Source organism: Gossypium hirsutum, chromosome D12 (genome assembly GCF_007990345.1).
Source record: "Gossypium hirsutum isolate 1008001.06 chromosome D12, Gossypium_hirsutum_v2.1, whole genome shotgun sequence".
Classification (NCBI taxonomy): Eukaryota; Viridiplantae; Streptophyta; class Magnoliopsida; order Malvales; family Malvaceae; genus Gossypium; species Gossypium hirsutum.
The window spans coordinates 8,059,128-8,082,550 of NC_053448.1; the positions used below are offsets into that span (position 1 = coordinate 8,059,128).

Consider the following 23,423-nt stretch of genomic DNA (forward strand, 5'->3'; position numbering starts at 1 on the left):
CCCCTTTGGATTCTTTAACAAGATCTACTAGGTTTGAAGGCATAGGAAGAACGAGCCGAAATATGGATCAAACTGCATTAGTTAATGCGGTGTTTGCATTTGGCATAAGTTCATTATTTTGACAGCTTTTATTCGATGAAGGAAAAAAACAAACAAACAGTGGGATATGGCGAGGACAATGAGAAAGTTCATAGAAATCCTTTTTCTTGGAAACTCTTGATACAGTCATCAAACATTTCAGAAACCGATTTGAATGCTGGGAAGCCCAACTTTTGTATCTTGCTCGTTTCCATGATATGCTCACAGTTGTCTCCTTCTTGACCGCTACACCTTCAATATAGATTAATTCAACTGTTAGTTCCTTAAGCATTGCATTTGAAATTGTTTTTCAATGATTAATTCTTGAGAAAAAGGTATAATAAAAGTAACCCTAGATTATTGTTTCACTCACTTGTTTTCAAAAGGATAGGAAGGATACTTGGCCTTCAGCATCTCAATAATCTGTGTCCAATGAGCTACTGAGCTAGAGCATACCAACCTGCCTGAGGCTTTGCATTCCTCCATAGCTAAAATGTGAACAGCAACCACATCATCTATGTGCACAAAACCTACTGTGGTGTTCGGGTATTCTCCTCTCAAACCTGGTAAAGAAGTTAATGAGAATACATTTTTTTTAACAAATGAAAACAAGGCATGTCACTTAGGAAAACAAAACAGGGATTCACCTCCCTAGATGTTTATAGCCTTATAATACTAGTGTAAGTATATTCTAAGCCCTGATTTAAATAAATTTTATCGCCCCTTCTTTTCCTTTGCTTTTCCAATCATGTGCTCCTCGTTTGCAGTAAGTTGTTATTTTAATTGCCGATAAGATCATTGTTGTAATGCTCACCATATACATTTGAAAATAAATATCATACACAGAAGCTATCGTTATCTCCTTTAGTGCGTTTGTGTATATTTTCTTTTTATAGTGAGGCATTCGCATTTTAACATTATAACACTAAGGACTCAACATTTGCTAATAATGTTAAAGTTTAATTGTTAAATTATTTCTTGAAGTACCAATCTAAGTATTCGTTGATATGCTTTTATCTTGCAAATTTTAATTTTTAAACCCTTAATTATACTCGTATAAAAATATTATGCATTTGAGTTCACTCAAAATCATAATATCTAAGAGCCTATAATAAAATTGAAGCTAGTTAGAAGTGTTCATGGATTGGACTAGATCAAGTTTAATCAAGCCCATGTATGATATTAATGCTATGTATGATTATCCAAGTTGAACCTAAATGAAATATGTCCAAATTTTATATAGGATTTTATTTAATTTGTAAACAACTAATCCAAGCATGTTTAAACTCCTTCGATTTTTTTAAATATTATTTTTATTTAATAGTTAGTATTTTCATTGTTTTTTGTATTAAATTTATAAATATTAATATCTTAACATGTTTTTTAATATTTAATTTAAATATGATATAACTTGCATAATATTGAAGCTCAACGAGCCTTTACATACGAAGAGATAACGTAAAGCTAAAGTAACAATTCATGTGTTAATGAAGTGACCATTGCCGTGAATGGTGTTCGGGAGTTTCTATCATCAGGAGGTTTTCACCGTCTTTGTGGATAACCTAAGCAACAGAGTCCCTAAGTCTGACATTGGAAATGTTTTTAGTGATATGGGAAAGTCATTAATATTTATGGGGTGTATCGAAACAGCAAGAGAAGCTCCTCAGTGCAATGTTTAGCTTTGTCAGGTAGGGAGAAAAGAGGAAATGGATCCGCCATTGTGAAAGGGAATATCATGCTCTTAGATGGGTTTAGGAGGATCAAGGTCCAACACAAGGTTTCAAAGACAGGTGAGGGATTCAACTAGACAGGGCAGGCAAGATTTCAACATAAGAGTTTCCACTCCTTAAACACGTAGGGTGTCAGGGATAACCAATCGTACAAAGAGGTTCTTTTGGGAAGGCCTGTTGAAGTTGAATTTCATGCAGCACAAGAAGCAGCACAAGGAGCAGATCAAGCTGCCTAAGCCATGCAAATTGCAGCTGGAGCACATGTTGTCATTTTGTTACCTTTCAGCTTATGTTTTATTGCTTAGTTAGATTTGAACCAAGTTTGTAATGAGTTTGTTATAAGTTGGTGCTGATAAGATTTGATAAATCAGCACAACAAGATGTACAAGCAATGTTTTATTAGTTTCAAGGTAATGTTAGTGGAGTTAGGTGAGTTTAGGTAAATTTTTGTTGTAATCAACTTCACAATCACTTGATATATGTAATGTTTACATTTTCAAATATGAATGAATCAATTTTCATCAAATTCTCTCTTAGTTCTCTGCTTAAAATTTTTATTTCTTTTGTTCTTCAAGCTCGATTCTGCTTGTTTGCTAAGCAAGTCATTGAGCCTTCTAGCTCAAGTCTCTGTTAACTTCATTCATCTTGTATTCTTAGTTCCAACAATTGGTACTAGAGCTCATCTTCTTAGTGGACCTATCATTTTTTCAATCCTTAAAACCATGTCTTCATTTGGATTCTCTCCAGCTCCACCACCAATGTTCAATAGAGAAGGCTACCACATTTGGGTAGTAAAAAATGAAGACCTACCTAGAAGCATTTGACCTATAGGAGGTTGTCAATTTAGATGTTGAACCAGCACCTCTAAGAGCCAATCCCACTATGGCTCAGATCAGGCAACACACAGATGAAAGAACCAAAAGATACAAGGCCATGTCATGCATCCAAAACAGTGTGTCTGATGTGATTTTCACAAGGATCATGGCTTGTAAGTCTCTAAAACAAGCTTGGGATAGGCTGAAGGAAGATTTTTAACGGAATGAAAGAATGAGACAGCAGCAACTACTGAATTTGAGAAGGGATTTTGAAAATTTGAAGATGAAGGAATAAGAAACAGTAAAGCAATATTCAGACAGAATCATGGCTGTTGTGAACAGTATCAAATTGCTTGGGGATTAGTTTAGTGAAGCAAGAATTGTAGAGAAGGTTATCTCAACCTTGCCTGAGAGATATGAAGCCAAGATTTCTTCCCTGGAAGATTCAAGAGATCTGTCAAGCATCTCCTTAACTGAGCTGATCAATGCTCAAGAAGGTGCCTTCCAAGCTAAGAGCAAACCTACCTTGAGCTCCTCTGGCCACAAAGGAAAGAAGACCTAGTTAGACAATCCTAGAAGAGATGGAGTAAGAAAAAGGTATCCACCTTGCCCACATTCCAAAAGGCTCAGTAATCCAAAAGCAAACTATTGGCTCAAGCCTGATGTGTAGTGCAAAGTCTGCAAAAAGATGGGCCATTCGAAGAAAGTTTGTAGAAACAAAGGCAAGCCGAAGTAAAATCAGCCTCAGTAGCCTAGAGTTGAAGCTCAAGTGGCAGAAGAAGGTGGTGATCAAGAAGAGTAAGTCTTTACTGTCTCATGCTCAGCTGCCTAAAGAAAAGCCACAAAAGGATGGTTGATTGACAGTGGTTGCACAAACCACATGACCCCTAATGCTGCTATCTTCACTAAGATAGATAGAAGTTTTAAAACAAGGATAAAAGTTGGCAATGGACACTTCATCAAAGTAAAAGGCAATGGAGATGTGCTGATTGACACTCCTACAGGTACCAAACTTGTTTCTAATGTCTTGTTTGTGCCTGAAATTGACAAAAATCTTCTTAGTATTGCTCAGCTACTTGAAAAAGGATACTCGGTTGTATTCAAAGGCAAAGAATGCCTAATTAGAGATCCAAGTGGATCCAAACTCATGTCAGTGACCATGGCTGACAGAAGTTTTGTAGTGGATTGGAACAAGAGTTGAGACAGTGCCTACACAACTGTCTTAGATGAGTCTAAGCTGTGGTACAAAAGGCTAGGTCATGCCAACTACAAGTCACTGGTTCAGCTGACAAATGGGACTTAGTTGAAAACTTCTCCAAATCAGTCGAGAAATAAGATGTTTGTGAAGTGTGTTAGCTAGGAAAGCAAGCTAGACTGCCATTTTCTTTAAACAAGGCCTAGAGAGCATCTGAAAGGTTGCAGCTAGTCCACCACTGATGTGTGTGGCCCTATGAAGACATAGAATTTGAATGGTAGCAAGTATTTTATCCTTTTCATTGATGATTACTCGAGGTTTTGTTGGGTTTACTTCCTAAAGTACAAGTCAGAAGTGGCTTCAGTGTTTTGAAAGTTCAATGCTGCAGTAGAAACAGAAACAGGTTTCAAGCTGAAGACATTAAGGTCAGATAATGAGACAGAGTATACTTCAACTATGTTTTAGGGTTTCTGTGATGAAGCAGGCATCAAGCACCAGCTCACCAACACCTACACACCTCAGCAAAATGGTGTCAGTGAGAGAAAGAATAGAAGCTTGATGGATATGGCAAGATGTTTGTTGTTTGAGAGAAATTTGCCCAACACCTTGTGGGCTGAGGTAGTTAACATTGCTGTATATCTTCAAAACAGGCTACCAACCAAAGCATTGGTTCAAAAAACTCTATTCGAGGCCTAGTTTAGGTTCAAACCATCACTTGCTCACCTGAAGGTCTTTGGATGCATATGTTATGCACATATTCCTGTAGTAAAAAGGGACTAGTTAGCTAAGAAGGCTAACCTAGCATCCTGATGGGCTACAGCACTGTGAAGAAAGGGTATAGGATTTTGGATCCTTCAATCAACAAAGTCTTTGTGAGCAGAGATGTTGTGTTTGATGAAAAGTCAAGCTGGAACTGGGATAAAAATGAACCAGAGACTACTGCTGAAGACTTAGTGTCAGATCAGACTGAAGCTGATAAAAATAATTCTGAAATAGACATTGATGATGTGCCAGTTAGGGGAACCAGACCATTGGATGAAATATATGAAAGAGCTGATGCGGTTGCTGTTGAACCAAGTTGTTTTGAAGAGGCTGAAGCTCAACAAGGATGGAAACAAGCTATGCTCGATGAAATGAGCATGATTGATAAGAATCAGACCTGAGAGCTAGTTGCAAGACCAGCCAACAAAAATGTCATAGGAGTGAAGTGGGTGTTTCGAGCCAAGCATAATGCTGATGGAACTTTGAGCAAGCTGAAAGAAAGACTGGTAATGAAGGGATTCAATCAGAATTATGTCATTGACTACTTTAAAACATTTACACCAGTGGCCAGACTTGACACAATCAAGCTGTTGGTTGCTTTGTCTACACAAAAGCAATGGAAGATACATCAACTTGATGTAAAGTCTGTCTTCCTCATTGGTTTTCTTGATAAGGATATTTATGTTAAACAACCTGATGGATTCAAATTTGTTGGTGAAGAAAATAAAGTGTATAAGCCAAAAAAGGCCTTATATGGCTTGAAACAAGCACTAAGAGCCTGGTATGACAGAATCGATAACTACCTATCTAGCTTAGGGTTCGAGAGAAGCATCAGTGAGCCAAACTTGTATGTGAAAAAGGAAGGTGATGAAACACAACTCATAGTCTCCTTGTATGTGGATGACTTGCTGGTGATAAGAGGAAACAATGCCATATTGGCTGATTTCAAAGGCAAAATGGAGAACATGTTCGAGATGTCAGACTTGGGAGAAATGACTTACTTTCTTGGCATGGAAGTGTCACAAACTCGGCAAGGTATTTTTTTAAGCCAAAAGGCTTTTGCCTTGAAGATTCTAAACAGATTCTCTATGGAAAATTGTAAGGCTACAAGCACACTAGTTACTGTTGGAGAAAAGTTGACCAGCCAAGGTGATTTTGAGAAAGTAGCTGAGTCAACCTACAGGAGTTTGGTTGGATGTTTGCTTTATTTGATAGCCATGAGACCAGACATCATGTTTGCTGTAAGTTTGCTATCTAGATTCATGCATTACTGCAATGTGAAGCATTTCCAAGCTGCCAAAAGAGTTCGTACATCAAAGGTATACTGAGCTTTGGAATGATGTTCACCAAAGTTGATAGCATGAAGCTACTTGGTTATGCTGATAGTGATTGGGTTGGATCGATAGATGATATGAAGAGCACCTCAGGGTATCTGTTTACCCTTGGTTCAGCCATTTTTTGTTAGAGTTCGAAGAAGCAAAATGTTGTTGCTCAATCAACTGTTGAAGCAGAACATGTGGCAGCTGCAGGAGCTGTTAACCAAGCTATTTGGTTAAATGTGACAACGAATCTGTTGTTGCAATTGCAAAGAATCCAGTATTCCATTGGAGAACAAAACATTTCAAGAAAAAGTTTCATTTTGTTATGGAAATGGAACAATCTCAAGAAATTAGACTGATTCATTGCAGTTCTAAAGATCAGCTTACTAATATCTTGACAAAACCTCTTTGTGTGTCAAGATTCTAAGTTTTAAGAGCTAAATTTGGAGTATGCAACATGCAAGCCAAGGAGGAGTGTTGAAGTTGGCTTTCATGCCGCAAAAGGAGCAGATCAAGCTGCCCAAGCCATGCAAATTGTAGCTGGAGCACATGTTGTCAGTTTGTTACTTTTCAGCTTATGTTTTGTTGCTTAGTTAGATTTGAACCAAGTTTGTAATGAGTTTGTTGTGAGTTGGTGCTGATAAGATTTGGTAAATCAGCACAACAAAATGTACAAGCAATGTTTTATTAGTTTCAAGGCAATGTTAGTGGAGTTAGGTGAGTTTAGGTAAATTTTTGCTGTAATCAACTTCACAATCACTTGATATATGTAATGTTTACATTTTCAAATATGAATGAATCAATTTTCATTAAATTCTCTCCTAGTTCTCTGCTTAAATTTCTGCTTTCTTTTGTTCTTCAAGCCCGATTCTACTTGTTTGCTCAACATGTCATTGAGCCTTCTAGCTCAAGTCTTTGTTAACTTCATTCATTTTGCATTCTTAGTTCCAACAAATCCTCAGACCAAGAGCAACCATAAGAGATCTGTCTTTTTGGGTGAGTGCCCTAGAGCTGGGTCTCATTGCAAGAACTAGTTTGGGGTTCATATCCCTCAAAAGGAAATGGATTGGTAAGAGATCTATCTTGGGTGCATCAAGAGCAAAATGGATGTTAGGCTCAACCTTCGTAACTGTGATATTCTAGAAGTTAACTGTGTAGTGAAACACCAAAGGAATCATGTTCATAGGGATATTGTGGAATTGAGCAATGGGAAAAAGGCATATGAGCTCCGAAATTCATAGTTTAAAGTCTCTGATTCAAGGGTGAGGGGATGGGGAATAAATGATTTCCTAGGAGGCAGGGTTACCTAGGAATTGGATAGAGCCCTTGTTAGATTTAAGGTTCTTAGAGAGGAGGACATTGTTGTTTCTTAAGCCTGAAGGAAGCGTTCAATTAGGTGAGGTGTGTTATTTCCATCTTTCTATGTTTGCCTTCAATTTGATTTCATAAAAGATGGGCAGTCAAGAATCTGTTAGGTGAGTGGAAAATGGGGATGATTTTCATCCAAAGTAGACTAAATGGTGAAATGGGCAAAAGCTATAATTAATGAAGGTAGCGATCAATAAATAATGACAACCATTTATGCTCTTGAAAATCATAGTAATGAACTCGAAGTTAAGCAACAACATGATCCTAGGAGTCGTAACATTATGAATAAAATCAAGGAGGGATGTATCAAATTATGGAGTTTGTATAGGAAAGAGGAGTTCGAATGGCTTAAAAGTCACGCTTGAGATGGTTCCTCAAAGGTGACAAAAACACCAATTTCTTTCACTTGGCTGCCTCGGAGAGGGGAAGAGTTAAACAGAATCGAGCAAATCACTGTTGGCAATGAGATCTTGTGTCATTGTTCGGAGATTAGAATGGCTATGAAGATCCATTTCGGTTCCGTTTATGAGAAAGGCGATACTGTTGATTTGGAACCCTTCCCACACAATATCTTGGGCTCCCTCTCAGCTGTCATAAGAATTCTTCAGCAATTTGGTAGCATGTTGTTGACAAATTAAAGGTAGATTAGCTAACTGGAAAGGGAAGTTTCTGTCCTCTGAAAGGAGGCTTACCTTGATCTAATCGATTTTATCAAGCATTCTGATTTATCTTATATTGGCAATGGTCTCCACCACTGTCTAGCTATGTTAAATTCAACACTGACGGGTCTATGTTGAGAGCTATGGTCCAACTAGGATAAGGGGATTTTGTAGGACTCAAGTGGGGCCTCATTGACCAAATATAGTAAATATTGATCATAAATATGAACAGTGGTGAGAGTCAAAATTCCAAAATAAAAATCATTCATGCATGCATTTAAACCTGACCTTTAACTATAGCGAGTATCAAGAGCAGAGTACTGGTTGGGTGTGGAGCAAGCAAGGGGCCAACCACGAAAGATGGGTTGACTACCACCAGATCCATCCCTGTTTCTTTTGCCACTCTCCACGCTTCTTTTTCCGCTACAGTCTTTGCATATGCGTAAAAGAGCTGCAGCGAAGCAAAGGTTTTAATTTTAATAACAAGAGAATGCAACAAAAAATATTAATAATCACAATTGAATCTTTTGCATCTCACTACATTGTAACGCTTGCAATACTCTGGATCACTCCAATGTGACTCGTCCAGGGAAGTAATTTGCTGCTTCTGGACATCGAAACGGTAACGTATAGAAGAGCATGATGAGGTGAGCACCACCCTTTTCACACTGCTGGCTTTTGAGCATGATCTCAGCACATTCAACGTACCCTTTATGCATGGATCAATTAGAGTTGCCTACAGGTAATGTATTTCTGACATTAGATATAAGCATTTCCGACTCATTTTTAACAAAATAAATGCGGGAACAAACATTTATATGAAACCGCAATGTTTTTTAAACCGGACCGAAGATTGAATCGATTAGGTCATTAATTTGTCGGTTTGTTTGATCCGATTAAAAAGGCCAGTTTGACGATTCATGCTAGTTCTTGATCTAATCGATTCAAAAGTACCTCCCAAACTAATACCCTAATTAGTTCCAGATCCAACCGGTCCGATTCAAATAACATTGAGAAACAATAATATTTCTTAATTAACCATATATAATCTAATATATTCAACACTTAATTCAATAACAATTTAACGTAGTTGAAATTCAAGTCCTTAATCATATTAAGGGTTAACTTCACAAAATCTTCTCAAATTATGATCTAGATTTTAAATTTATTTTCAAACTTCAAAATATTCTAATTGAGTTTCCAAAGTATGAGTATTGCATTAATCAAGTCTTTCCATCAACCTCTCCATTAGTATGAGCGTTAAATGTTAGCTCAATTTTGATTTGAAGCCTATTTAAAATATATTGCTCAAATTGCAAACACATAATGCATCAACTGTTTGGATCTCACATGTAAAAGAGAAAGAGTCTTCCTAAATTTTAATGAAAATGTTTGGTATTAATACTAGTTTTGATAATAAAAACAAAAGCTAGAATTTAAAAATTAAATAAACAAATTTTAAATAGTAAATTTTAAATTTTAAAACTAAAAAAATTATAATATCAAGTTTTGAGTTAGCTATATTGATGTTGATTGAGTCTTAACTTAGTTGATATCATTGTTATTGTAACAACTAGAAGGATGTGGGTTCCAGTGGGTTTAAGAGCGGGTTTTTCCCCCTCCAATTTAAGGGTTGGAAGAGATTATGGATAGAAGTAAGATTTGTATAACATAAGGGATAAATTTCAAAACTACACATGAACTTTGATGCAATCATACACAATTTGTATTGTAGTACAAATGTATAAATAAAAATTTGATTTTAATTCAACTGTACACAATCAAAAAAATATATACATCAATTTATTTATATATTAGATAAATATAATTATTTGAATATGCAATATACAAGCGTTAAATGATTCTACATAGATAATTGTGTTAATAATTTATAAAAGTAGAATGAAATGAAATTTTAATATATAAAGATGCACAAAATAAATATTTATCAAAATTCTTGCATATATATTATCCATAATGTGAGTTTCAATTAGGCTTCCCACCCAGCAAGCAATTCCCAAAAGAATAGAGGAAAATAAATAAGAAAACTTGCTTGAATATTTTGATCGTAAGGAACGAGAACAGGAGATGCAGTGTGGAAAACACCAACGACGCCTTGGATAGCTTCGTCAAAGCTTCCATCCTCAGTTAAATCAGCTTTCATAATCTTCAACCTCTCCTTTGCTCCTGCCAATTCCATAAGAAAACCAACCTTTTCTGCATCCCCTGCTCATTCAATTCAATTCAATTCAATTAAAAGGAAAACATGAAAATCAACCTCATACTTGATGGGGTTCAAGCAACCAACAACCTGGGTCTCGCACTGTGGTACGCACAAAACAACCTTTCTCCAGCAACGACTTCACCAAATAAGCAGCAATGAATCCTGTTCCGCCTGTTACACAATATTCCGCCATATTTCTTCTGTCTTCTTCACTTGTTTCATTTCTTATTTCTACCATCACTAAATATATTGGTGGCTCAATTGTCATGTGCTTTGCATTTCTTTATATATTTATCATCATGTTTCTTTTGGAGTGGGGAAGGATATAAGCAGATGCTTCATTCATTCCGCAAGAGAGAAACAAAGACCCAGACAAGTGTGCTTTAAATTCATTTTCCTTTATTTATTCAAGCTGGTTTCCATCAGGCTAATTAATTATTTTTAATTAAAATTTTATAAAATTTAAAGGTTATAATTTGCGTAAAGTTTTTTTACTTTTCATATATTTGAAATTTAATCTCTATATTTTTATTTTTAGGAATTTAATCCTTCTAATTTTCGAATTTAAAAAGTTAGGTCCATCTGTTAACACTATTAAAATTTTTTTATTAAATTTGCTGGTGTGACATTTTGAAATAAAAAAAATACTCACTTGGTATCATTGTAACAAAAAAAATAACATTATAACAGACCTGAATTTAATGAAAAATTTTAAAAGCGCTAACAATTCTTAAAAGTTCACATTATCATTTTAATTAGAATACAATATTTAGACTAACTAATGAGATTATAAAAATCGATGTACCAAATTATGTCAAAATTAAAACATATATATTAAATCTCAAATTTGAATGAAATATAAGGATCAAATTGAAATTTAACCAGCCTTCCATTATATATGTGTTTACGTAAAAGTTAATTGTATGTTTTTTTACTGGGTGTCAAGATCGATTGTGAAATTATGTATCACAAAATTTTGATCCTCTTGTCGTAACCATTTTTTTTACCACCAGACGAATTTTGTAAAAACATGAATTCGCCAAAAAGGTTTGCCATTTTAATATAATTTTAAAATAGTCTATAATTTATTAAAACACTAATTTTTCCGTGAAAATAAAATTTGAGGAGACGTCGATCTTTAAAACAATATCAACTAATCATGCATTATCCAAAAATTGAATTAAAATAAGTTTAATTTTAATATTAAAAAATAATTTCCCATAACAAAAATAGTTTTCTATTTTAAATCAAATGATTTTTTTCTTACGCCAAAAATAGTTGGATGCATTTATGAAAATTTCCATTTTTTTTTTGGGTGTAAAAAGCTTAGCTTATCGCTGAAAAGACAAAACATGGTTATGTAAACAACTGTAGATGTCGGGGGAGCTTGATCAATAATAGTCAAACTCAGCTCTTCAGCAGCTGGTAACTTAGAAACCCGATCTGCCACACCGTTCATATCCATGGGAATATGAGAAATTTGAACTTACCATACACACCTCTTTAATTCAATTTACCAGCACCAGACCATTTGATTGGCAACAACCGGCTGCAATACACTGGACAGCTATTTCACAGTCTGTTTATTCTCTTTATCTTCATTATCTTGAAGATTAAAAATTGCCTCATCGAACCGCATGTGATGATATGATGATCAAGGGTGTTCACCACCCCAGGTGCGATCTAGGTTTGAGTCGTACTAGTCACGTTTGTTGTTTGGGCTTTACCCTGTTATTGTAATTCACCAAAAAAAAAAAACTCCCTCATCAATAAAATTAAAAATATCAAATCTGGACTTCCTCGATATAAAGCCCTTATTTTCTATCGTCGTCTCTTATTCTCAGCAATCATCCAGGGGCAATAACTGCTTTTCACGACTTGGTCCTCCTTGCTCCGCAGTAGAGTTGCTCATGGGTCGGGTGGTTCGGCCCGGCCCGACGGCCCACCCGAAATATGGGAGGGTTCGGGTAAAAATATAGGCCCGAAATATGGATTTGGGCAAAAAAATGAGGCTCGTTTAGAAAACGGGCCAGGCCTCGGGCAGCACTTTTTTGGCCCGGGCCCGGCCCGACCCTGCCCGAATATAATAAATATTTTTTTATTTTTTTTATTTTTAAAATACTTTTTTAAAATTTTTTTATTTTTAAAATATTTTTAAAATACTTTTTTTAAAAATTTTTTGGTGTTTATTTAAAAAATAGGCCGGGCCGGGCTCGGGCTTATGATTTTCTTCCCGGGCCGGGCTTGGACAAAAATTTAGGCCCATATTTTGGGCTGGGCCGGTCCCGGGCCTAAGACACTTCTGGGCCCGGCCCGGCCCATGAGCACCTTTACCCCGCAGTGCATTTCATATTTTGGTTCACCTCATGGACTAGCTTGGACATGTAAGATGTCTTCAAATGGCCAAACATGCCACACTAACACATATGTTGGGCAAAGATTCATACTCGACCACCTCCGCTCTATCATCAATATAAAATTTTTGAAATTAGAGGGTTACGTGCAAACTTCCCCCTTGATACCTTCCTAATAGTCTCCCCAATAGCCATTATGATATCATTTTGTACATCTCTACCAATAGCCCCAAAAGCCATATCCAAGCCATAACACTCTTTGGAAATGAAGATCTTGTCAAAAAAAAAAAGGAGACCAATGTTTCACAGTTAGGTATTAACCATAGATCACCCATGATCTCTCTTTCAATACCTTCTTACAATCCTCATCTTTTGGAAATCATGCCATATAGTAGTCATTCTCTAAGTACATCAATTAGAATCCATAAATCGATTTTCAAATATGATCATATTTTATCTCATAGTAATCATTATATCTTCATAAAAAGTCAATTATTATCAAATAGTAATTAAATCATTTATTACAAAAGCAAATGACTCATATCCATGTTTACTTTTAATCTATCATGTAATGCCAACGAAAGGATATCATTTACCCTTTATTAGGCTATGAATTTCACTATTATGGATTGATGCTATATATTGTAGAAGTCATATACCCAAAGTGTCAACTTTCGGTTCTTTATCTATTTGAATTCAAGCTTTCATTTACATCAAAGTATATAGTCACACATACATAGTCCATTAGGGATGAGCGTTAGATTGATTCGAATGAAAAAATTTCGAGTTAATCGAGTTGACGAATCATATTTTATCATCCTAACTCGATTTGAAAATTTCTCGGATCGAGTCAAGTGAGATGGAATTCGAATTGAATTGAGTCGAATATATTTGTTTGAGATAAATTTAAAAAATGACTTTGGGTCGTTGTAACCACTGTCACCCACTGTAATCAAATTTGCCCACCGTAATCAAATTTGTCCACCGTAATCAAATTTGTTATTAACTTTCACCCCCTCATAATTTATTTATTAATTTTTTATATAAAGGTTAACTTCTTTTCTTACTTAATTGCTTCAATTATCTTTTGATTATTGTCACTATGTATTTTGAAATTAAAAAATATATTAAATGTAAAAAATATGATTTTTTAATAAAAATTATTTTAAAGATAAAATGTGAAATTGATATTAATATAAAATTTTAACACGAATATTTTTTGGCATCATCAATAATTCAATTTTAATGTAAATTTATAAAGATTCAATATGATTAAACAATTCAATAATATAAATATTAGAAAATGTGAAATTTAATTTAATTATATAAATATTAGATATAAATAAAATTAATACTATTTAGGTTTAAGGATTTTTTTGGATTGTTTTGATTTTTTTATTTGGGGGTAAAGGGTGAGAAGTAAAAGTTTAAGGAAAAAATAAAAAGTTTTGGGGATTTGGGAGAGTAAAATTTTTGGGGGGGGGGGAATAGGTTTGGGGTAGACAGGGGGTGGGATGGAAGGGAAATAAAAGTTTTGGGAGAAAAGTAGGAGGGAGTAAAAGTTTTGGAGGGAAAGTAAAAAGGTTTAAGAGTTTAAAGTAAAAATGTAAAATATTATAGTTTGATATTTGGTTTATTTGAATTATTCGAATTCGAAAACTTAACTTGATTCGAACTTGAAATTCAAAAAAAGATTGAGTTGACTCGAATAACTTAATTTGTTTAACTCGGAATTTAAATTTTTTTTTCTATTTTCTTTGAGTTGAATTGAGTTTTGCTCACCCTATAGTCCATTGTCTACTCAATATCAAGATATGTCACATTATGAACTTCACAAGTGAATAAATCTATAAACGAATCTAGGATCTATTTTACTTGGGTCATGTTCGATGTATCATATCTCTATCTTTATCTTTTGGAGTCATCCATTTCAATACTCAAGACAATGTATTTCCCCAATTGAACTTAATAGACGAGATATTAATCTTTTAGTCGATTTGCTCAATTTCAATTAGACTAAGGACGTGCTAAGATTATCTACTAATATAAGTCGTCTTTTTGTATTACGATCCGACCACATAATACTATTTAATATTAGTTAAACATTAGATAATTAGTGAGTCAATATTTGCTTTCATTTTGCTTTACATGCAGAAACCATTCAGAACAATATACAAAGATATTAATGAAACTAAGAGATATTTTATTAAACCAATTTGTTCAAAAAATACAAATATATATATACGAAAACACTGCACTATGGCACTAGATTCCAACAGACACTATGGCACTAAATTATTTGTATTTCAATCTATGAAATTCAAAATTAAGATCCGCTTTTTATTTTTGAAACTAGACTCAATAAATTTTTTACCATAAAAATTTCAGAATTTCTACTTAAGCCCAAAAATACAATTTTTTTGCCCAAAAATACAATTTTTTTCTTCAAATCTTCCCTTGTTCTGCATCTAATCAACTTTGACCCTTCTTTACTAAAAATTAATTATCTAATAGTACAAGACTCATATTTAGTTGTCATTTGTTTTCCTTGAAAATAGACTCACTAAAATTTTATTCATATAAATTTCATATCCTAAATTTGTTTTACAAATTACTATAATTTTTCAATGTTAGAACAAAGGAACCCAAAATCATTTTGAGCTTGTCTCACAAAAATCCATATATCTCATAATTTAGAATTCTATTGCTTACACCATTTCTTTTAAGCAAAACTAGACTAATTAAGTTTTAATTTCATATTTAATTAAACCTCTAAATCAATCTCTAAATTTTTGGTGAATTTTCAAAGTTGGACCACTATTGTTGTCCAAACTATTTTGATGAATATGTTTACTAAAAGTATTTGTATTTTGGTTAAAGTATATGTACATTGCTTAAAGTATCGATACTTTTCTCAAATTACCTTTATCAAAGTATCAATACATTTATTATAGTATTGATACCTTTATCCTGGTGTCGATATAGTTTTACGGTTCAATGTTTGAGAATTTAAGAAGAACTCAATATGGGTTATTTAATTTTAAACCTATTTCATTTCAGTAAATTTTATAAAATTAACAAAAACATCCAAATTCTACAATTAGGTCCACTTATGTTCAGATTAAATTTAACCTATGTACTCGGCATAGCTAAGTATATAGTTTCATTAATAACTATCCTTTCCCTTGGCATACCTTTCAATTTCATATATCTTTGACTTTAACGTGCTATTTCAAAATCTTAGTATACTTAGTCACTTTTGTATATTTTTCAATTTGGTCATTTTCAATATGAAATTCAAGAATTACTAGAAATTCACTTAAGTATTACTTTGTAATTAATTCACTAACATTTAACTTTTCATTTAAGTTTTTTATAATAATATCTTATCCATACTTAAACTTTTGTACCTGTTCAATTTAGTCCTTAATGCCATGGAATTTATTTTTCACTACATAAGTACTTTAATGAAATAATCCATTATAATATCTTGTTTCACATAACAAATTCTTAGGCACTTCAATTGTTTCAATTATAAATTTCACAAATTTACAATTTAATCTTTAACATCGTGGGATTTTATTATTTACTATAATTTCACCTTAACATCACTTTGAAATCAATTCACTAACACTTAACATTTCATTTAAACTCTTTTTCATAATACTTTATTTAAATCATAAACTTGTATAGACTTTACAATTTAGTCTTTATTATCATAATTTCAATATACTTTATAATTTTACCACACATTCACTTTTTATATCATCACTATTTCATCTCACTTCATTTATATTCTCTTTTCAACATTCAATTCCACAAGACTTATTTTGTTTACTTTACAATTTACTCATTTTTCTACTATTTCAATGCACAAATTTATTTTCATAGTAATATTTACACTTTCATAATTAATTCAACTCTTTAACATACTCTATACTTAGCTTCAAATTAAATAAAGTAAAATTCTTGAAGTGCTTACCTTAGTTCTCTAATTTGTTCACTTTTTCCATAACTTTCTCCACTTCCGCTTTCAATTTCTTTCTTCCAAGATGATATTCTAACTCTCTAGTGTTTCTACTTCACTTCTCCTTTTGAGTAGCTATGGAAATTTCCAAGGAATTTGAGAGAGAAAGTGGGATTTCATCGTAAAGGACCAAATTGTAAGAAAATGAAAATCCTTTTCAACCTTATATAGATGGACGTGAGAAGCATGGAGGATGGAAGAAACTTCTACACTTTTCTTTTAAAATATCTCTTTAATTAATTAATTAAAATATCAAAATATCTTATAAAATAATAATTTATTCAACCAATCATATTTTAACACTTTTCTTCCTTAATTATTTCATAATATAATTATCTAAGTTGAGTAATGACCATTTTACCCCTCATATTTCTTCAAAATTCCATCATCGAGTCATTATTCACTTTTGTTAAAATTACGATTTAGTCATTTTTATTTCTCCACTTACTCGATTTAGTCCTCATATGCCAATTTGATGTCATAAAAGTTGGGTTATTTTCATTCTTTAACTTACTCATTTTTAACCTTTGACCCTTTAGATTTTGAATATTTACATTTGAGCCACAAGCTTTTCATATATTTACAATTTAGTCATTGTTTTAAATTAATATATCACAACATGCTTCTTAATTCAAATGTGAAGAAGGTATTATGTGTGAATTGATGCTAGAAAGTTGCATATATTGGTTGATCTTTAGGTGTGGGTGTGTATTATGTGTGTTTGGACAATTTGTAGGTAATATTCAATTAAGAATTGCATAAATAGTATGTAACTTCGCAACGTCAAATGTAAGGCGTCATGACGAGATCTAGCCACCGTGCCACATCGTGATGTTAAGGATGGTCCTTGCAATGAGGCCTAAATAATTTGTCACGTCGCGACAAGGAAACCTCTTACATCGTCGCGTCAACCTAAATTTTTGAAACGTTACATTTTAGTCTCAAATTGATCTTGCCTTAGATTTGGAGCTTTTGTAAGCTCGTTTAAGACTCGAACACAAATGTATATTGTATTGTATTTATGTATTATCTAGAATTAATCATTTAATGGTATAATTTGTTTGTAGTTTGATAGAAGTTGCTTCAGCAATGAATATGGTACCTTATAACTCGGACCTGGCGATCGGATCGGGTATGAGGTGTTACATACCACTAAATGTAACACTCCTAACCTACCCCCGATGCCTAGTACAAATGGGAGATGTCACCAGAGCACATATGAAGCAGAAATCATGAAAATATTTTAAAATTTGAACTTGGAATAATTAAATTTAGGTATAAAAATTTTGTTAAAATCAATTCAAAGGTTTAAAAGTCATTTTAAACTCATCTAGAATTATTTTTTAGTTGATTAGAAGGATCCAGGGCCAAGTACGAGCATCAAAGAGCTCGAAACACTAAAAATAGTATAGGGGCACTGTATACCTAATCATGGGTCGGGCCACCCGTCTAGGCCTGTCCAAAAAGTGGGAGGGTTTGGGCAAAAAATGGGTTGGATAAAAAACAAGGCTTGTTTTCTAAACGTGTCAGGCCTCAAGTAAGATTTTTAGGCCCGGGCTCGACCCGAATTTGCCTAAATTTTTTTCACTACTGTTTATTGTTGTTTGTTGTTGTTTGCTGCCATTTTGCTATTATATTGCTACTATTTTGTTGTTATTGTTTGGATATTATATAACTATTGTTTTATTATTAATTTTGCTACTACTTTAAAGGCATTTGCTTACTAAGGTGCAACTATCTTAGTGTTATTTAAGTATAAAGACTTTTTTAATATATTTTCAATTTGTTGGGAAATATTTATTTTAATATTTTTAGTGTATTTGATGCATTATATTTTTAAATTTATATATATAAAAAATTAATATGAGTGAGTCGGGTCAGGCTCGAATTTAGCATTTTTATCTGGGTCGGGCTTGGACAAAATTTTAGGTCTATTTTCAGGTTGAACCAGGCCCAGGCCTAAAATTTTACATTGGCTCAACCCAGCCCGACCCATGATCAACTCTAGGGCACTGGCTAGGGGGCTAAGTTTTTTATAACCATGATTTTTTTTTTACAAAAAACTTTTATTTCATCCAAATCGTGAGTGTGACATAATCTAATATTATTAGTATTACATAATACATCATTTTTAACCATTTGTGGAAATTATAAAATTATTTTACTGTATTTTTATTATAATAGTAAATTAATATGTTATATCAATATATATTTTATATTACCATTACATTTAAATTTTGAAATTTTTAATAATTATTAATTTTTTATATTTATTATAATATATAATGATTGTATTAAAATATTTTATACTCATCTTAATTAATATCTCTTAAAGTTTATTTTAATTTATAATTTAATATAAAATTATTATTAATTGCTTTTATTGTTAATAAATCTTTAGTATAATTATATAATATTTATAAACATATTTTCATAAATTAAATAATTATATTTACTTGGTTATAGTTTATTTTTATTTTAAATATCATTAAATAATTATTAATGTAACATCCCAAAAATTGAGTTAGAAGAAATTGTGTTTCGAAACCAAGAGTGGTTATCCCTCGATTTTGAGTTTAGATTTTGGAAATTTTTATAAGTAATTGATGTGGTTCAGTGGTTGATTGCTTTGGTCATGTGTGTGAGGTTCTGGATTCAAATCTTATTTTTGGAAATTTTGTTATTTTGCTTAAACCCTTACCTTGGAACGTGTGGTTTATAAATTAATTGTGTGCAACTAATATTAAGAATGAGCTTGTTGGTTCAGTGGTTAAGTATCTAAATACCCTTAGTCTTGTGTTTGAGTCTCAATAAAAGTTATGGAGATGTTTTTACTGAGCTGCCTTATGGGGTAGTTTATTTTAGTTAATTAAAATTTCCCCAAAACAAAAACTCCCTTTTGATTTTCACATTGTTTTCATTTTTTTTTATTTCTAACGTTATCATTTGCTTCCTTCTTCGTTGTTTTGGTTTCACCGTTTCAAGTTCCTTTCTTTTCACTATGTTACGTTACACTAATTCTGTACAGGGTCTGAATTCTCCTTTTTAGTTCAACTCGTGGACCGATAAGTTCGATTTAAAGTTTTAGTGTCGAAAGTTTTTCGATGTAACTTTGATTTTGGAATGCTAGTTTTTAGCGATTTGACTGTGAGTTAACCATTTGTTGGACAATTGCTTGTCGTTTAGGGACAGGAATTCATCCTTTTCGTTTCTGCTTTGAAACTGTATCAGGTGGGTACCAAAAACCCTTTCTTCTTCAAATTTTAGTCGTCGAAAAATAGGACAATCGACGCCACACGGTCGTGTGTCAGGCCGTGCAACTCACTGTTCATGAAAGTTGGAAGCACACAGACGTGTGTTCTGACTGTGTAAGGTTATGTGTTATGCAGGGTTCACATGGACCAATGACACGAGCGTGTGTCTAGGCCGTCTAACTCACTGATTGCAGATTAGGACCACACAGACAGGTGATACAGGAGTGTGTTAGGCCATGTGGGACACACAAGTAAGCACACGGACGTGTGCTGGACCATGTGGAGGCACACGGGCCAGCTATACAGGCCGTGTGACACTACATGGGCGTGTAGACTAATGTTTGAATTTTTTCCCTTTGGCCACAAGCTTCATTCGAAACGAATGCAAGCCTACTGTAAGGTCCGTATGATCTGAATTAGACTATAAAACCTGATATCTAATGATCTGATGATGAACAACTTGTGATCCGTACATATGTTTGCTATATTTGAACCTAAGAGAGAAGGATCTGTTAGAACGTAATGTGTTATTGTCTAATGTTTGCGAGTTGTCCAGGTACGATTTATATTTTGTTAAGTTGTTGGTATGTTTTCGTGTTACTCTGTTGATGAATAAAATGCGATATCTGGTTATGTTAGATTAATTGTTATTAATTCTGATTTATAATCGTGTATGTGACTTCATGGCAAATCTAATATGATCTGTTGAGGTTTGATAAGTCTGAACAAAATATGAACTCTCATGTCTATTGATTCTGTTATTGAAAATAGCATGACTTATTTGCTCATCACACCGATTTTGTACATGCATGTCATGACACATTGCATGGGATTTGGGTTGATGTGAACGGATGAAGATCTGGCAATTTAATGATCTGCATTATATTGTAGTTTATCCACAATTCTTTTCTGGCTGATTGACTGTAATATAGTGGTTTGACCACGTATATCCGGTCTGCCAGTTCAACTGCAAATATTCTAGTGGCACTGTCCATAATTATCTATTGGTGTGATTTGGCTGGACGAGTTCTGGGGAACTCTATTTCGGTGTGTAGCGAAGTTGGGTAGGATGTTTTCTAATAAATCTGCATTCTGATCTGTTTGAAAATACTGCATCTGCATAAACATACATGCTCTGTTCTGCTCTATTCGGTTCTGTTCTGTTGAACTTTTTTAGGCTTGGACCAACTTGAGCTTAGATTTTTCTCGGGGTTGGATCATTATGGACATAGATTTTCTTGGGATCTTATCATTACGGGCTCAGACAGACATGTGCGAGCTTTAAGATTTGGGTTTTTTTTCCAAACAATCTATAATTTCTAATCATATCTGCTCTTTTTTAACATAATGATTAGAACTACCCATAGTCCCTCCCCAACTCATAATTAGGAGGATAATACGCTTCAGCGTACTTGAACCCACGTCTTCCTGCATTGGCAACAATTTTCATGCCAATCGAATGCCAATCGAGCTAAGACTCAACCAGCAAATTTGGACTTTTTTTAACTCCAAAGAAAATCTTTTTAGTTCTTATTGTTTATATATCATTATGTCATGACTTTTTTAAATTCCTTTAGGCTTTGTAAGTATTGATCCCTAGTATTTGTTACTATATACTTATTTAGGAAATTATTTAAAAATTATTTTTTTTAAAAGTAATAAATATTATTATAATTATTCCTATCAATTTTGACATGAATTCTAAAACGCGACCGAATCAACTCAAATTTGAACATGAACCAATTCAAATTAACCTATAAAATTAAACTATCCTAATCCGAATTTGACTCAACCCATAATTAATTGAATATGAAATGACCAAAACAAATAACCTTAAGTGATCAGAACTTAAAATTAAATATATTTTTTAAAATTTTCAAATAAAAGTAATATTTATAGCCTTAATTATTAATTTGTTTTAATTTACAACTATTTTTTTATTGTTAAAAAGTATGCAACATAGCTATTTGAAATACAACACTTAATGAAAATTATATATTATTTCTTTATTCACAAGTAAAATTAATAAGTGAAGATATATTATCAAATGAAAAATATAAAATTTTTTTGACAAATCTCAAAAACCTTTTATTTTGATTTTATTTGACTTCAAAAATCTTAGAACAGAAAATTAAAATTAAAATTTTATTTTTATTCAATTTTGATTTTGTTAATTTATTTGGAAATCCTAAAATATTTTGCTTATGTTTTCAGTTTTTACATGTGTTTTAAATTTAAATTAACAATGTTATTAACAATAAAATATTTATAATAAAAATTTTAAAAATAAATTAAATAATAATTATTTTCATCAATACTAAAAGGTTTTACATGTTTTATATTTATTATAGGTTATTTAATTTAAATTTATAATATTTTATATTATTTTATTTTAAAATTTATTTCTAAAAATTATTAATTTTATAAAGAATTTAAATCGATTAAATAATTTATTTAACTTTAATTTTATTTTATTTTAAAATAAAGAAAATGAATCTTATCAATTTTAATAGTCAAACCAAAAAAATATGAGTAAAAATATATTTAACATGAATCTAAAATTGTCCGATTCAAAATTATTCATGTATTGAATTAAATCGAATGACTAAACCCGAAATATCTAAACTAAAACATTACCCGATTCGAAATAACCCCAAAATTGTAAAAGTTGGATTGATTTGATCATCTACTCAAAACCAATCCTAACTATCCAATAGGTAATTTTTTTTATGATAATTTAAAATAAAAGTTATGTGATAGATTGAACTTGAGATTAGTGAAATGGTTTGTGATGAAAGGGAGTGGTGGAAATTGACATAGAAAATGTAATTTTGGCACATGCAAAGCGGGGGAATTCATTGACGATGAGTTGGTGGAAAAGAGGCCACATGGGTGAGGCCTGCCCCGAAATGGAGCTTGGAACAAAGCAGACGGCTTTAGCAACAATTCATGGGAGTGATGGATAGCAGAAGGCTATTGTTGCAATCAGAAACGTGGTGAAATAAATAAAATGTTATTTAAGTCAAGGAACTGAGTTATCTTTTTCCAGTGATTGCGTATGCCTAACCATATTAAACATCAAAATGGCAAAGTTTGGGCACAAGCCCTTTATCTATATATTATATGATAGTTTGAGAAAGGGAGAGGAGCAGTTGGTACTACATGATTAATATCTTAGCTGCAACAATGTTGTTAAGATTTTGAATGGAGAAACACGTTTAATGCACATATGATGGGGTCTTCACTTGTGTTTTAGCTTTTACTGTTTTGGGCACGTGGAATTACTACTTCTGGGATTGGATGAATAAGCTTGTCGCTTCTCTTTTACCTTTTCCCTCTATTCCCTCTACAAAATGTAAACTCATCACCATACAGAGACTAAATTATAAAATAAAATAAAAAAGTCGTTTTTTTTTTAAATTATAGGTCAAATTTTTTAAAACTTATTGGAATGGGCTGATTTTGATAAAACAATTCTAGCTAAATACATTTTCAGGAAAATTTCAGAAAAACGCTTCTTATTGGAATGGGCTGATTTTGATAAAACAATTCTAGCTAAATACATTTTCAGGAAAATTTCAGAAAAACGCTTCTAGCTAGAAGCGTTTTTCTCCATGTTTCACCACACCAAAACAGGC

General features: G+C 32.7%; 1 protein-coding gene across 2 annotated transcripts; it reads right to left on the reverse strand.

Moving 5' to 3' along the window:
- Positions 1-63: 63 nt before the first annotated feature.
- LOC107945263 (tetraketide alpha-pyrone reductase 2) lies at positions 64-10,506 on the reverse strand. 2 transcript variants are annotated; one of them, XM_016879207.2, is made up of 6 exons: positions 10,238-10,506; positions 9,980-10,152; positions 8,465-8,662; positions 8,215-8,377; positions 452-641; positions 64-330 (listed from the first exon to the last, which is right to left on the reverse strand). In XM_016879207.2, the coding sequence occupies exons 1-6, from the start codon at positions 10,416-10,418 to the stop codon at positions 189-191; spliced, it is 1,047 nt and encodes a 348-aa protein (XP_016734696.1). In that variant the 5' UTR covers positions 10,419-10,506; the 3' UTR covers positions 64-188. The 2 variants fall into 2 exon arrangements, with proteins under 2 accessions (XP_016734696.1, XP_016734697.1); XM_016879208.2 differs by having other exon boundaries at positions 8,468-8,662; positions 10,238-10,503.
- Between the last annotated feature and the right edge of the window lie 12,917 nt (positions 10,507-23,423).